The sequence below is a fragment of the Delphinus delphis genome, chromosome 11 (genome assembly GCF_949987515.2).
Source record: "Delphinus delphis chromosome 11, mDelDel1.2, whole genome shotgun sequence".
Taxonomy (NCBI): domain Eukaryota; kingdom Metazoa; phylum Chordata; class Mammalia; order Artiodactyla; family Delphinidae; genus Delphinus; species Delphinus delphis.
The window spans coordinates 91380005-91396131 of NC_082693.1; the positions used below are offsets into that span (position 1 = coordinate 91380005).

Below are 16127 nucleotides of genomic sequence, written 5' to 3' on the forward strand. Positions count from 1 at the left end.
TCTGCAGACTGCCATTTCCACCCACTATGATATATTGGGAGATCCTTCCATGCTGGTGTATGTAGATGTGGTTTGGCCCTTTCCACTCATAAATTACCCCCCTTGTCCATTCTTCTCCTAACAGATGTGTGCATTGTTTTGCTGTTGCAAAGAACGCTGAAATGACTATCTTTGTGTGAGGTTCCTCGTGTGCGTGTTTCAGAGTTTCTCTAGGCTACGCAGCAGTGGAATCGCTAGCTTGTAAACATTAATTTCAGCGTCGCTAAATTCTTCCTTCCTTGCTGTTCTGTACTCCATGATTCATGGAGTGTATGAGAGTTCTCATTTCTCTCCTCACCTACACTTGCATTTTAATGTTTGTCAACCCGATGAATTTATTGTTTTAATTTGCATAATGATCTCTCTGATTATTGGGGATATTGAGCATCTTTTCAACTCGGCTGCGTGGTTTCTTCTGTCATTATTAACTCTGCGTTCCATCCAGTTCTCAGTTCCTGGAGGGAGGGCTGGGTCCCACATCCAAAACACAGCCCCATCCAGGTATAGTTTCTCTTTCTGTGAACCTTTCCCACCTGACCTCTGTGCCCCACCTTGGAGCCCTACCCTCCAGGCTTAATAAGCCTCTTGCAGCTCTGCCATGCTGGGTTTGTGCTCACACAGTGCCTCCTGTCTGGAATGCTGTACCTCTTCCAGGCCACTTGAATGTACCTACTCATGTCCCAAGATTCATCTCCAGAGCTTCCTCCTCTATGAGGTCTTCTATGACTCCCAGCCCTCCCTCCCATCTCAGGATCACCTCTGTGCTTCCACTGGCCACGTACGAACTTCTCACTGCATGTGTAAAACTTCTGAGCATCTAATGACTCATCTGTCTCCCCACCAGACTCTGGACTCCTTGAGGACAGGTGCCATGTCTTAACCATCTCTGAACTCCTGGTTCATTGGTCAGGGCTGGACAGAGGGCAGATGCACAGTACATGTTCGTCGGATGGGTGGATGAGCTTCGAGGTCAGCTCCTTCCACATCAGTTCTCTGCAGACCGTGAAGTCCTTAAGGACAAGGACTGTATTGAATTCATACCACCGTCCCCCACGGTGGTTAATAGGGCCAAGTGTTTGTGGCACTCAGTGCCTGTTGTTGACATGACAGTATGATTTCCTGGTAGATCAGAAAATGACTTTGGTCAGAAATTCCTGGACTTTCCATCCCAGCTTCCTGTTGGTAAAACCCAGGGCAATTTCCTTGGCCTCTCCAAGCCCCAGTTTCCTCATCTTCATGAAGAGGATGATAATAGCTGTGAGGACTGGTATAAGGATGAAATAAGGCTGTGCATATAAAGCGTTTGGCACATAATCATATGCATCTGGCATTGATCCCTGGTCAGGGAACTAGATCCCACATGCATGCTGCAACTAAGAGTTTGCATATCACAACTAGGGAGCCTGTGTGCCACAACTAAGGAGCCCGCCTGCCACAACTAACACCCAATGGAACCAAATAAATAAATAAATATTTTTAAAATAAATAAAGATGAAGTCTGTTGTTTTTTAACTTATTTATTTATTATTTATTTTTGGCTGTGTTGGGTCTTCGTTTCTGTGCGAGGGCTTTCTCTAGTTGTGGCAAGCGGGGGCCACTCTGCATCGTGGTGTGCGGGCCTCTCACTATCGCGGCCTCTCTTGTTGCAGAGCACAAGCTCCAGATGCACAGTCTCAGTAGTTGTGGCTCACGGGCCTAGTTGCTCTGCGGCATGTGGGATCTTCCCAGACCAGGGCTGGAACCCGTGTCCCCTGCATTAGCAGGCGGATTCTCAACCACTGTGCCACCAGGGAAGCCCTAAGTCTGGTTTTTCCAGCACAAGAACAGTGTCTTGCAGAAATCAGGTACTCAATATTAAGAAGTGGAGCTGAGGGACTCCCCTGGTGGCGCAGTGATTAGGAATCCACCTACCAACACAGGGGACACAGGTTCAATCCCTGATCCGGGAAGATCTCACATGCCACGGAGCAACTAAGCCCGTGCGCCACAGCTACCGAACCTGCGCTCTAGAGCTTGCGAGCCACAACTACTGAGCCCATGTGCCACAACTACTGAAGCCCACGTGCCTAGAGCCCATGCTCCGCAAGAAGAGAAGCCACCACAATGAGAAGCCCACGCACCGCAGCAGAGCAGCTCCCCCACTAGCAGCAACTAGAGAAAGCCCACGCGCAGCTACAAAAACCCAACGCAGCCAAAAATAAATAAATATAAATAAATTTTTTTTTAAAAGAAGTGGAGCTGAACTCAATGCTTTACAGTCAGGTACTCAATAAATATTAAATGAAGCCAAATTCATCTCCCTGTACTGCATTCTGCTCCAATCCTACCTTAAAGAAGTCATTCACTTTTGTGGGAGGAGGGGCAGTCCCCCTTTTTTCTAGCAGAGATGTGCTTTTGATTTTTCCAGAGAATGATGGTCCCTGTGGTAGACTGTTAGTGTGGTGAGTCCCCAGTGAACCACTCCTGCTGATAGGAATACTCTTTGCAGCCACCTCCCACCATGAGCCTGGTTTGACCATATGTCTCTTTGACCACAGGGAACTTAACAAACCAGTGTTAAGACATGATAAGGTCTTACACATTGAGTCTTGTCTCCTTGAGAAGCTCCTTCTCAGAACGCAGTCAGCATGCCAGGAAGAAGTCCAAGCTGGCCACAGAGGAGAGACGACACCCGACGAAGAGAAAGTGATGTCCAAGCAGCCCCAAGCTGAGGCACCAGGCATGTGAGAAGAGCAGCCACCTTCACAGCAGATGCCACGTGGAGCAGAACTGAGCCATACCCACGGAGCCCTGCTCAAACTGCACAGTCATGAGTAGGTAAATGATTATGGTCATTTTAAGCTACTAGGTTTTCGGCTGGTTTGGAACACAGCAAATGGTAAGTAACCCACAAGCAGAGCATGTTCTGAGAGTGCAAGTCAGGGACCTGGGGGTGGAGCGTGCTGTGGCTTGGAGACCCACCAGGTGATAAGCTTCAGGATGAGATGGTAGGCGTGATGACTGTCTAACCCGGAACCCCTTCTCTGGGGGATTCTTCCTTGGGGCCCCAATTCCCAGGTCCCTCCCCTGTTGTTACCAAGGGCCCTTATCGGTTCAAGGTGAGTTTGTCTTAAACAGTAGGAAGATGTCCAGGTGCACATTATAAGAAGTCCAGAGTTGGGGGGGGGGGGGGCACTTCTGGCCAGGAGGGTGGAGCAGTTCAGTGAGGTCATGGGGGACCCAGATTGTGCTGCAGTGTCTGCAGTTCCTCCAGTCACAGGGTATCTGCCAGGACCAGTCTGCACTGCATGGTTCTTCACTCACTACAACAGGAGCAGGGAAGGCTCCCAAGCTTTCCCAGTACAGAAAAGAGTTTCCCAGAACGCTTCCTATGCGCACACCTTTCCTTGCATCTTACTGGTCCAAGCTGCGTCATATGTCCCTTTCTGAACCAATCACTTTGTGTGTAGGGGGAAGGGTTAGAATTCCCTGAGACCAATCAAAACTACTCCTGGATTGGAGAGGGCGTGGCTAGTTCTTCTGAAGTCCATTGGGTCTTGGGGAAGAAATAGATGTCTGGAAATAATTGGGGTTCTGCTAGGGAGGTCATGCAGGGTTAAGATCCAGCAGCGTCCACTATAGGAGCCCTCCACACAGGGCAAGGCACCCTGGGCTTGAGCAAAGTTCTACTCAGCTCTCACATCCTTTCCTGGAATTATGGGGGAAAGGTGTGTGTGTGTGTGTGTGTGTGTGTGTGTGTGTGTGTCCCCAGGAGGAAGGGCTGGGGGTAGTTTGGGTCCTTAGAGCGTCTATCCTTCCTCAGTAGGTCTGTCCAGCACTGCACATTGCCCCTTCCCCAACCTGAAGAGCGGCGCCAAGCAACGGCGAAGGTTCAGATGTGTGTCTCTCTTTATTAGCACTTTCTTTGAGTGGAGGGCGCCTCTTCTGGGTTGTATCTACAACTTCAAGTTCTTGCTTTTGCTCTTTTCTTTCTCATCCAGTGCTTTCTGCAAGTTCATGTTCACCGCATTTTTCCGGTGCCACCGTCCTGCAGAGAGCAGGGAAGGAACCAGCACAAATCACCCAGAGGACCTCTGAAGTGTCCAGGCCCCAGTGGTAACCCATATGTCTTCTGAACCCACCCCAGAGTTCTAGCTGCTGCTGTGGTCTCTCTCTGGACCTTGGGGCCAACACACCCTGCCCAGGGAGTGCCCACCTCCCACGCCCCCAGCTCCCCACCTACCCAGATCATCCGTCTTCCTGCCATGCCAGTGCTGTAAGTCCCTCACTGATTTCTCAATCACCTCAGGGGTGTAGGAGGCCTTCATGAGGCTCTTCATCTCCTGTGGGGCCCCTGTGGAACCCCATGAAGCAATCCCCAGAAGCCCCAAGTCAACAGAGTTCAGGTACTCCAGGGTTCCTATGTCAGTTTCCCCTGTGGATGGTGGATTGTGGAAGGGCAGGGTGTGGGGAGAGTTAGGCAGAGGGAGGCCGGCCTAGGCTCAAATACCAGCTCCATCATTTATGCACAGTGTGGCCTCAGACAAGACTTTAACGTCTCAGAGCTTTGGTCTCTTAATCTCTTCAAAGGAATAAAATGTTCTCGCGAGACTGGGAAGATTACGTTCATTGGAGCAGCTGGCACGTGGCAACTGATACCTGTATTTTCAGAAAATGTTTATGTCTGTGTGTAAAGTGAAAACACACACACGCAAGAAAAGAAGTTACCATGATCAAAAGTCAGAAAAATCATCAAACAGAGGACCAAATTCCAAAAGATAACAAGTATTTGAATGATCCGTTACAGAATATAAAATAAGTATCATTTAATGTGTGAAGTTGTGAAAAAGAGAATAAAAGTATAAGCAAAGAATAAGAAACTAACACAACATTGTAAAGCAACTATACTCCAATAAAAAATATAAAATAAACTAACATTGTAAAGCAACTATACTCCAATTAAAAAAAAATTAACACAACATTGTAAAACAACTATACTCCAATTAAAAAAAAATTAACACTACATTGTAAAGCAACTATACTCCAATAAAAATTAATTTTAAATAAATAAATAAATATATGAGAAAAGAATAAGAAACTATCCAGAAAGAACAGACAGATTAGTAAAAGAAGCAAATGGAATTTCAGAAATTAAACATAATAGTTGAAAGGCAATGGATGGTAAGAGGCCTGGGATTTGCTTCAAAATAAACTGGGGTGGGGCTTCCCTGGTGGTGCAGTGGTTAAGAATCCACCTGTCAATGCAGGGGACACGGGTTTGAGCTCTGGTCCAGGAAGATCCCACATGCTGCGGAGCAACTAAGCCCATGTGCCACAACTACTGAGCTCACGTGCCACAACTACTGAAGCCCGTGTGCCTAGAGCCCATGCTCCGCAACGAGAGAAGCCACCGCAATGAGAAGCCTGTGCATTGTAACCAAGAGTAGCCCCTGCTCGCCGCAACTAGAGAAAACCCACGCGCAGCAAAGAAGACCCAACGCAGACAAAAATAAATAAATAAAATAAAATAAAAATAAATAAATAAATAATATATAAATAAACTGGGGTGGGAATGAATGGGTGAGTGGGTGGGAAAAAAGATGAAACAAGGTTAGTCTTGTATTGATAATTGTTGAAGCTGTATGATAAGTGCACCATGTATTTATTAAACTATTCTCTCTAAGTTTGAAAATTGACATCATAATGTTTAAAAACAAATTCAACAAACAGGTAAAAGAGCTGATTATATACAGCTGAGAAAAAATGGTAAACTGGTAGATATATCTAAAGAAATTAACTAGAATGCAGCACAGAGTGGGGAAATAATGATGTGGAAAATATGAAAAAGCTGTTAAATGAAGATTAAATGAGAAGGCCTAACATATGTCTAATTGTAGTTCTGAAGGAGAGAGTGGAGAAAACGGGGAGGGACAATATGTGGAAAGCTAGTGGCTGGAATTTTTCCAGAATTGATGAAATATATGAATCCTTAGATTCAAGAATAACAATTCCCCAGTGAGTGTAGGTGAAAATAATTCCTTACCTAGGTACAACCAAGTAAAATTTAGAACACCAGAGACAAAGAAATCTTAGAAGTAGCCATAGAGAAAAGACAGATTAGTTACAAAGGATAACGAGTTTGATTAACCATCAAAGCCAGAAGGAAATTAATTGACATCATCAAAGCGCTTTACAGATAGAAATCAACAATCTAGAACTGTTTACAATAACTGTCTTCCAAGAATAGGATGAAATAAAACTTTCCTGAGCTTAAAATTTACCAACAACAGAATCTCACCCCAAATATCTTCTAAACAACATACGTCAGAAAGAAAAAAATAATCCCAGAAGGAAAATCTGAGATAAAAGAAGGAGTAGTAGGCAAAGAAAGTGGAAACCTTGAATACATCTAAATACACATCCATTACGATAACAGTACCAATGTTGAATATATGGGCAAAATAATGACTGTGATAGATAAGTGAAGATTTAACATATGCTAAGCACAGTTTTCATTCAAAACTTTACAGAACTTACTCACTGAATCAACCCTAAGAAGATGGGGGTGATTATTACCCCCATCTTGCTGTTGAAGTCACTGAAGCACAGAAAGGCTAAATCACTTGTCTAAAGTGACACAGCTGGTAAGTGAAAGATGGAGGACGCAACCCCGGACCTGTGGCTCCAGAATCCACAGTTTAAACTACTTTGCTGGGCTTCCCTGGTGGCGCAGTGGTTGAGAGTCCGCCTGCCGATGCAGGGGACACGGGTTCGTGCCCCGGTCTGGGAGGATCCCACATGCCGTGGAGCGGCTGGGCCCGTGGGCCATGGCCGCTGAGCCTGCGCGTCCGGAGCCTGTGCTCCGCAACGGGAGAGGCCACGACAGTGAGAGGCCCGCGTACCGCAAAAAAAAAAAAAAAAAAAAAAAAACTACTTTGCTTATGTATAGTAAAAAAAACCCTGTAAAATAATAACATGTTAGCTGATATGGGGGGTGGAGAGAATAAATGTGAAGCTGTCCAGCATCCTTATATTGTTCAGAAAAGCTGGAATACCTTGATTAACTTTAGAATTTGCTAACTATGCATGTAACAATGTCAAAGATAGGGAATTTCCTGGCAGTCCGGTGGTTAGGACTCCACGCTTCCATGGTCGGGGAACTAAGATCCTGCAAACCACACGGCGTGGCCATAAAAAAAAAAGGCAAAGATAACCACTGAGAGAATAGGAAAAGTAAGGACAAAAATTGGATTGGGGAAAAAGGGAAGCTCACTCAGATCCAAAACAAGGGAAGGAGAAAGAAAGCAGCCTAGAAAAATTAGGACAAATGGAAGATACAAAATAAGATCATAAAAATAAATCCGAATATATCGGTAATTAAAATAAATATAAATGGAGTAGGCCAACTGATTAAAAAACAGAGGCTCAGGCCACAGAAAATATTTTCCAGATATATATTCGTTAAAGCATATTTAAAGCAAAAGAACACAAAGAGGATAAACATGGAAATACAGAAAAAGATTAATACCACAAAAATACAAATCAAAGCAATCTGGTCATACTATACTAATATGGGACAAAATAGACTGTAAAGCAAAAGCACTATAAGAAATAAAAGCAGGGCTTCCCTGGTGGCGCAGTGGTTGAGAGTCCGCCTGCCGATGCAGGGGACGCGGGTTCGTGCCCCGGTCCGGGAAGATCCCAAATGCCGCGGAGCGGCTGGTCCCGTAAGCCATGGCCGGTGAGCCTGCGCGTCCGGAGCCTGTGCTCCGCAACGGGAGAGGCCACAACAGTGAGAGGCCCGCGTACCGCAGAGAAAAAAAAAAAAAAGGTGGGGAAAAGCCTCCTGGTGGGCTTCCCTGGTGGGGCAGTGGTTAAGAATCCGCCTGCCAATGCAGGGGACACGGGTTCGATCCCTGGTCCGGAAAGATCCCACATGCCACGGAGTAACTAAGCCCGTGCGCCACAACTACTGAGCTTGGGCTCTAGAGCCCACGAGCCACAACTACTGAAGCCACCCGCCTACAGCCCGTGCTCTGCAACAAGAGAAGCCACCACAATGAGAAGCCCGCGCACCGCAACGAAGAGTAGCCCCTGCTCGCCGCAACTAGAGAAAGCCTGTGCTCAGCAACAAAGACCCAACACACACCAAAATAAATAAACTTATTTTTTTAAAAAAATGCCTCCTGGTAATAATGTGAACTCTGGCCCCAGACTGCCAGAGTTCAAATCCCAATCGCAACCCTGACTATCCCTAGCTGTGTGCCCTTAAGCAAGTTACTTAACCTTTCCATGCCTCATTTTTTCTTTCTTTAAAAAAAAGGGGGGGGGGGGGGGGAATTACAGCACTATAGCATTCTCTGTATAAGATTCTTGTGAGAATTAAAATGTACATGAAGTACTTAGAGCAGGGCTTGGTGAATGTTACATGCGACCCATAAATGTAGCCATTATTATTATTTAAAAATAGTTCCAAAGAATCTACAAACAAATTATCGGAATTAATAGGTGAGCTGAGTCAGGCTTCTGGAGTTAAGATTAAAGAACAAAACTTAAAATTGCCTCCATGTATACAAGCAGCAAAGTTAGAAAATGTGATTTTTAAAAAGTTACTAGGGGGAAGGGTAAGCTGCGACAAAGTGAGAGAGTGGCATGGACATATATCCACTACCAAACGTAAAATCGATAGCTAGTGGGAAGCAGCCGCATAGCACAGGGAGATCAGCTCGGTGCTTTGTGACCACCTGGAGGGGTGGGATAGGGAGGGTGGGAGGGAGGGAGACGCAAGAGGGAAGAGATATGGGAACATACGTATATGTATAACTGATTCACTTTGTTATAAAGCAGAAACTAACACACCATTGTAAAGCAATTATACCCCAATAAAGATGTTAAAAAAAAAGATACTATTTGCAATAAACAGCAAAAAAATAGATAAATAAGAGATTCTTCAAAACAAGTCTAACAAAAAGCTGCGTAATCTTTATTAAAAAAATGACAAAATGTTATTGACGGATATTGAAGGAAGATTGAAATTAACGGAGTTGTAGACCATACTCATGGATTGGAAAATTCATTATCAAAAAGCTGACAACTGTCCCTAAATTGAGCTGCAGGTTCAATGTTCTTCCAATCAAAATACCAACAGGGTTTTTCATGGAAATTGACAAGCTGATTCTAGAATTTATATGGAAGAGCAAAGAACCTAGAATAGCTAAGACATTAGCTGCTCCTGCTGCTGGTGATGGAGTGGTGGGGGGTGGGAACAGCCCAACCAGATATCAGACTACTTATAATACCTTGATAATTAAAAGTGTAATATTAAACCAGTGGGCAGAATAGAGAGCCTGGAAACTGATCTATGCACACAGGGAAACTTGATGGATACCAGCGGTACCACTGCAGGTCACTGGGGTGGGGGGAAAGATGAGGTTATTCAATAGAAGGTACTGAGACAATTGCTAATCCACATAAAGGAGGAATTAACAATGAATCTCTGCTTCACACTGAAAAGAGAAATCAACTCCAGATGGATTAAAGACTTAAATGTGAAAAGCAAAGCTAAATATTTTAGAAGACGATGTAAAAGATTATCTTTATGACTCAGCATGGCATAGGATTTCTTCAACCCACTCCTCCTGGAACCTTCTCTATCTCAGTAAATAACAATTCCATCTTTTCAGTTGTTCAGGTCAAAAACCTTGACATCTGGGCTTCCCTGGTGGCGCAGTGGTTAAGAATCCGCCCACCAATGCAGGGGACACGGGTTCGAGCCCTGGTCTGGGAAGATCCCACATGCCGCGGAGCAACTAAGCCTGTGCACCAAAACTACTGAGCCTGTGCTCTAGAGCCCACGAGCCACAACTACTGAGCCCACGTGCGGCAACTACTGAAGCGCGCGTGCCTAGAGCTTATGCTCCACAACGAGAAGCCCACGCACCACAACGAAGAGTAGCCCCCGCTCGCCGCAACTAGAGAAAGCCCGTGCGCAGCAACGAAGACCCAACGCAGCCAAAAAATTAAATAATTTAATTTATGAAAAACAAAAGAAAAACCTTGACATCAACCTTAATTCCTCTCTCACACACCCCAAATCCATTGATTAGCACATTCTGTTTGCTCTGCCTTACACACAGGGTCAGACTCCTCCTGCATCAGGTCACCTTCACCATTATCTCCCTGTGCCGCCGTACTGCACAATAGTATCCCCTAGAGTCGTGCAATGCACCAGCCCTGCTCTCGAGACCAAGCCTCCATCATTAACCCCACCTGGATTTTTGCAGTCACCTCCTCACTGGTTTCCCTGTTTCTGCCCAGCTCCCTTACTTTTCTTCTCAGCATAGCAACAGTAGTGATCCTTTAACCTAAGTCAAACAATGCCCTTCTCTGCTTAAGACCTTCCCGTGGCCTTCCCCACCTAGCCCGTTTCCTCTCTGATTTCCTCTCCCTTGTCTAGCCACTGCTGTACCTCCCCAACCTGGAGCAGCAAATGCCAAGATCTGGGCGGGTGGAAACGGAGGGGGACACATGGGTGAGGCACACTGACAGTTGGGTGCAGAGAGCAACGCCCTAATTTGTAGCGCTTGCCAATTTGTGGAGTGCCAATGCAGTTGACCCTTGAACAACATGGGTTTGAACAGCTCGGGTCCACCTATGTGTGTATTTTTTTCCCATAAATATAGTACCTGTATGTTCCTTTTATAGATCTTTTATAGATCTAAAAATTAACTAGGCATGGGGAAAGTTTGTGTTTGGTAGGAAGTCACAATACATGGGATCAAAAGAACTAGGGTTTGAGTCCTGATTCTATCCAAACTATCTCAGCTTCCTGGCCTTGGATGAATCATTTATCAGTTCTTTTGTTTTTGAGTCAGAGATAGCAGTACTTGGATTTTTGACTGTGGGGTGGTGTAGGCACCCCTGACTCCCCCGTTGTTCAAAGGTCAATTGCACGACCACGGCCAATTTTAAGATCGCTCATGATGCCAACAGTTCAGTAAAATTTAACAATCGACTCTTAGAAGCTGGAGCAAGCTGGTTTGCACTGGTTCCCAGGGTTTGCCCCCTTGACACAGTTGTGTTTCTCAGGCTGGGTGAGGGGTACACAGACGCTTTTTACATCATTCTTTTAAATGTATGTAAACATCACCATATAAAGGCCTACGTAAGAACTACTGAGTGATCATTGTTAAAGACAAGTGGAAAGGCCGATTCCTGAGGCCCAGAACAGGACAATGTGAGCTGTATTCTCTCTCCTCTCCCCAAGCACCACCCCTTCTTCAAGCTCAAAGGAAAACCCAGAAAGGCTTCCAGTGGCTGTCTGGTTCCTCGGGTGATGGGGCTCTGAGCCAGGTAGGAGGTTTACCAGGCCCTGGGGACACTGGAGAAGGCATGGAGTAAGGATGGAGGAAAGAAGGGGGCCAGGAAGACTTGACCTTTTGCAATGAGGTCAAACTAGAACGTGGGGCTGGAGAGAAGCCACCACTTGCTGACCAAGGACCGGCATCCGAGCAATCGGTTAAACGCTTGGGAACGGGGTCCTAGCTCCGGAGGTGACCCAGTGCCAGGAAAAGACTCTGGGACTTTGGAGGCAGAAGAAAAACCTGGATTTGAGTTTCACATCCACCTCCTACTACTCTGGGCAAATTGTTTCCCATCTGCCTGTGATAGGGAGCTAGGAGCACTCCCCTGACAAACAGGACCGAGGGGGACCCAGAGGACACATTGCAGATGTCCGGGCCTCCGACCCACACTTTGGCCCAGAGGTGCCACCAGTGGGATCCGAGAAAGAAAAGGGCTGGCCTGTCAGCTACTAATCACTCACTGTGGGAATTCCCTGGCGATCCAGTGGAATTCCACTGCAGGGCGCACAGGTTTGATTCCAGGCCTCAAGGCTCAGCAAAAAAATTAAAAAAAGAGGACTCACTGGGGGCTGCAGGCCAAGCGCCTGCACAGAACCCTGCCATGTTATTAGCCCCGTTGTACCAGGAAGATTGGCTGAGGTTAAGGATCCTGCCCGAGGCCACACCCATCGGCTGAGCTGACCTTTGAACACAGGAAGCCTGGTACTGTCACTGTAACCAAAGGTGGCCAGACCAGGGGTGCCCCGGCCTCCTCTTGGCAGATTAAGACACCAGAGGGACAGGGAGAGTAAGGGCTGACTGCCAACTGTATAGTGAGGACAGACTCGCCAGGGGACTGGACATTCCCAGCACTCGGCGTAGAGTCTGGCACAGAGGAGGCCCTTGGTGGCCGTGAAATGAGTGTCCCTGGAGATGTATCCTGGGGTCTTAGATTCCTTTGGGGGTCCAAGTCCTCCCTTGCCCAGTGCCTTGGGGACTATGGGCGTTCACAACCCCCACCCTTGCCCTTCAGCCTGACCTTGAAACAAGTTTGACCGCATGTTGTAGCCCAGATCATAGTAGCCTGAAAAGACGGAGGTGATTTCAGTGGGACTCTGGATCCTGCTGGGCCGTGAGCTTGCCCTTTTCTGGCCCTCCAAGGCTTCACCAATGGCCCTTTGAGCCTGAGTAGGGAGGGAGGGAGTGAGGAGAGACAAGGGGTAGAGAAGCAGCATCAAGTCCCCTATCTCCCCTCTAACTTCTCCTGCCTCTGACCCTGCCTCCACCACCCTCACCCCACCCTTAACCTGCAGCCTTCAACCTACTCCCAGCCTACTCCCTTCAGCTGGCATAGCTGAGGTCCCTCCACACTCCCACACCAGCCCACCTCCCACATGGGCCTCGGGCATCAAGGTTGAGAATGATCATGAAAGCTTCTCCCTACATTGGGTACGTACTGTAGAACATCACCAGGGGACATCTTTATAAGATGATATTATTCCTACCTTTTATAAATAAGGAAACTGTGCCTCAGGGCGGGGACTTGCCCATCACATAGCCGGTGACCGAAGCCCTGGCTTGCCTACTACAATGGAAGCGTCACACAAGTCAACTCTAGGTGGCTCCTAATATTTCACCAGGGGCAGCTCCTTCCTTGTACCAATGGGGAAACTAAGGCCCGGAGTGGTTGAGCTCAGGCCTAAGAGCCATTAAACCTGGGTTTGGGTCCCAACTCTGCTATCTACCAGCTGCTGATTTGGGCAAGTCTTTGCTCCCCTCTGGGCCTCAGTTCCCCAACTCATAAAATGAGGGTGGGGGCAGAACTGGGTGGCCTTTGCAGTAGCTTCCAGTTCTGATATTTGCCGGCCTGATGACACTTGTGATCTGGGTCACAGTTGGATTAAAAAAAAAACAAAACAGATCTCTTGATTTAAGCCCAGGACCACGATGGCCAAAGAGAGAAAGGGCACCTTCCCGAAGCCAGGAGGTGCAGTGAGAGATAGTGACCATGCAGCCAACCTCGAGTTGGGACAAGATCCTCCAAGTGGGGCAGGGAGTTTAGGATTGTGACCTCCCAGACTAGCAGGTTGTGAGGCGTGGTGAACCCCCACCTTAAGATGACAAAATGAAAGGGGGGCCCGCCCATAGCCTTTGTGACCCTGGCTCTCCTGCTTGCTCTGTGTGACCCTGGGCAGATCGTATCACCTCTCTGAGTCTCAGATTTACCATCTGTTAAAAAAGGAAGCAATGACTCCTGCCTGGCCTGCTGCTCAATGTAGTCACCATGAGGGTTGAGACAGTGGCTTTGAAAATACGACTCAAAATGCCAGAGCAGGTGACCATTTGACCAGAAATGGCAGATAAGTTTCATCTCAACTTTCAGGGGATCAGCATTGAGTTCCTAGAATGATGTACCAAGTAGGAAAAAGTGCCAGAATCGATTAGTGATGTCTGCCATGAATGCGGGCTAGGAGAGTTATGGAATGCATGCTGCGTATTTGCCAGCCTGATCTAGTCTAACTGCCTCACTTTACAGATGTAGAGACTAGAGCTCAGAGAGGAGAAGTAACTTATCCAAAGTCTTTCAGTATTCTGGGGCAGAGCCAGGATTCAAACCCAAGTCTTCTGATTTCCAATCAATCCTGTCCCCTTTAGGAGACTTGAGCTAAAAGCATCTATTTCAAACACAAGACTTCTAACTGCAGAGTCATTATGGGCCAAGGCTCCAGAGTCTGCTAGCCAGTTTGGATCCTGTTTAAGTTTGGTTGATTTACTTAAGCCTGTTAAGCCTTGGGCTTCTAATCCATAAAATGAGGATAATGATAGTACCTCCCTCACTGGGAAGATTGAACGGTGAGATGTGAAGACTAAACAGTGCACGGGATCCGGCACAGAGCAAGTGCTCAGTAAACACTACTTTCTGATGATATTATTACAGGGACTCTGTACTCAAGAGCAGCTTCCTTAGGGGTCCTCATTCTCAGTCTCCCTGCATGACCCTCCTGCCGCCCTTAGCCTCCTGTGCCCATTCTGACACCTGCTCTTCGGAGATCAGCTGGTCCACCACGTTGCTCCCAAACTTGTGACGAATGTTGTTGGGAATACTGCTGCTACTCTGGCCCTGTGCCCCCAAGTTGGGGTCTTCCTCCAGCCCCTGGCACGGCTGAGCCCCCTCTCGGAAGGAGGCCCTCCTCTCCCTCGAGGAGGGTCTGTAGCTCTCCTTCTTCAGGGACCCCGGCTGTGAGTCCCTCTGGGGAGAGTCCTGGCTGATAGCCTTCAGGGATGGAGGCCGGATCTCCTCCAGGGAGGCCTGCCCGAGGGAGCTGCCTCGGGGGCTGTGTCCTTGGTACATGGATGGCTGTGGGGAGACTGGGAGCTGGTACTTGAACTTGGAGGTATCCAGTGGGCTACGGGCAGTTCTCCGGGGGTCCGTGTCCTGCTGGCCTTCCTTGCTGTTGTTCAGATGGGCCCTGGTCAAAGTGGTTGTACCTAAAAAGGGAAGAGAGAAGGAAGGAAGGAGAGGAGACAGACAGATGTAGAGAGTGGAGGGCAGGAAGGAAGACGGTGATGGGGGTGGGGGTGGAGGGAACAGACAGACACGGAGCCGCAGGGATCCAGAGCAGGAAAAAAGACAGGTACGGAAAGAAGTCATGGGAGCCAGAAGCATGGGTGAGAAATCAGGAGAGAGACCAAGGGAGAGGGTAGTTCGGGCTGCCAAGCCTCCCGCTGGACAGGGCAGCCCTCATTGTTTCTGACAATAGGGACTGCAGCCCAAGCCTGACCAGCCTTGAGGCTAGCTGTGTGACCTTCAGCAAGGGCTGTGACCTCTCTGTGCTTTAGTGAACCTGGCTCCATTTGGGTAGTTCCCTTCCCCACCTTGAACCCCCCCAGCAATCCAGTCAGGAAAACCAGCAGCTGTGGAAGCTGGCAGAGGGCATCCCTCAGCGTGGCCAAGTCACACGGCTGGAAAAGTACTAGAGCTGGATTGAGCCAGCCTTTGCTCCCCATTTAGAGCTGCTCCCCAGCCCCACTTCCCTCCTCTGTTCTCCAGCTAATGGAGCGGTGTCGTCCCGGCTGCTTCCGGGCTCTCCCACCTCAACTGCTCCCCTCCCCTCCCCCCCACCCCACTCCTGCCCTGACTCCCAGTTCCGAGGATCTCCCGTTCCCAGCTTACAGGTCTTCTCCTCATTCTCTTCCCCCATCCCTGGCTCCAGCCAAACAGACCGCCACTTCTGCCCCACCACACCCTGCGATGTCCAACCTCCCAGCGTCTGCTCAGGCTAGTTCGCTGCCCGGAAGGCCAGCCCCTCTTTTTCCCTAAGTCAAAATCCTACTGCTTGGGCTTCCCTGGTGGCGCAGTGGTTGAGAGTCCGCCTGCCGATGCAGGGAACACGGGTCCATGCCCCGGTCCGGAAAGATCCCACATGCCGCGGAGCGGCTGGTCCTGTGAGCCATGGCCGCTGAGCCTGCGTGTCCGGAGCCTGTGCTCCGCAGCGGGAGAGGCCACAGCAGTGAGAGGCCCGCGTACCGCAAAAAAAAAAAAAAAAAAAAAAAAAAAAAATCCTACTGCTTCCTTCCAATGCAGCCCCACCCACCCCAAGCTGCCAGGGCCATCGCCTCCTCTCAGCTCCACAACTCTGTCCCCAGCACGCTCTACAAGTCTGTCTGGATTTTCCCCTTCTCCATCCTTGTGAGCTACAAACCCTCTCATTTCTCTCCTCCATGCGGAAGGGGAGTCACTGAGGCAGGTCCACAGGTGAGTCAGTC

The 16127-nt window shown here is 48.2% G+C and overlaps 1 protein-coding gene across 1 annotated transcript; it reads right to left on the minus strand.

Moving 5' to 3' along the window:
• Positions 1-3974: 3974 nt before the first annotated feature.
• CIMIP4 (ciliary microtubule inner protein 4) lies at positions 3975-15634 on the minus strand. Its single transcript, XM_060023926.1, has 5 exons — positions 15535-15634; positions 14398-14849; positions 12400-12544; positions 4262-4372; positions 3975-4066 (listed from the first exon to the last, which is right to left on the minus strand). Exons 1-5 carry the CDS (start codon positions 15560-15562, stop codon positions 3975-3977), a joined length of 828 nt encoding a protein of 275 aa, XP_059879909.1. The 5' UTR covers positions 15563-15634.
• Positions 15635-16127: the final 493 nt, after the last annotated feature.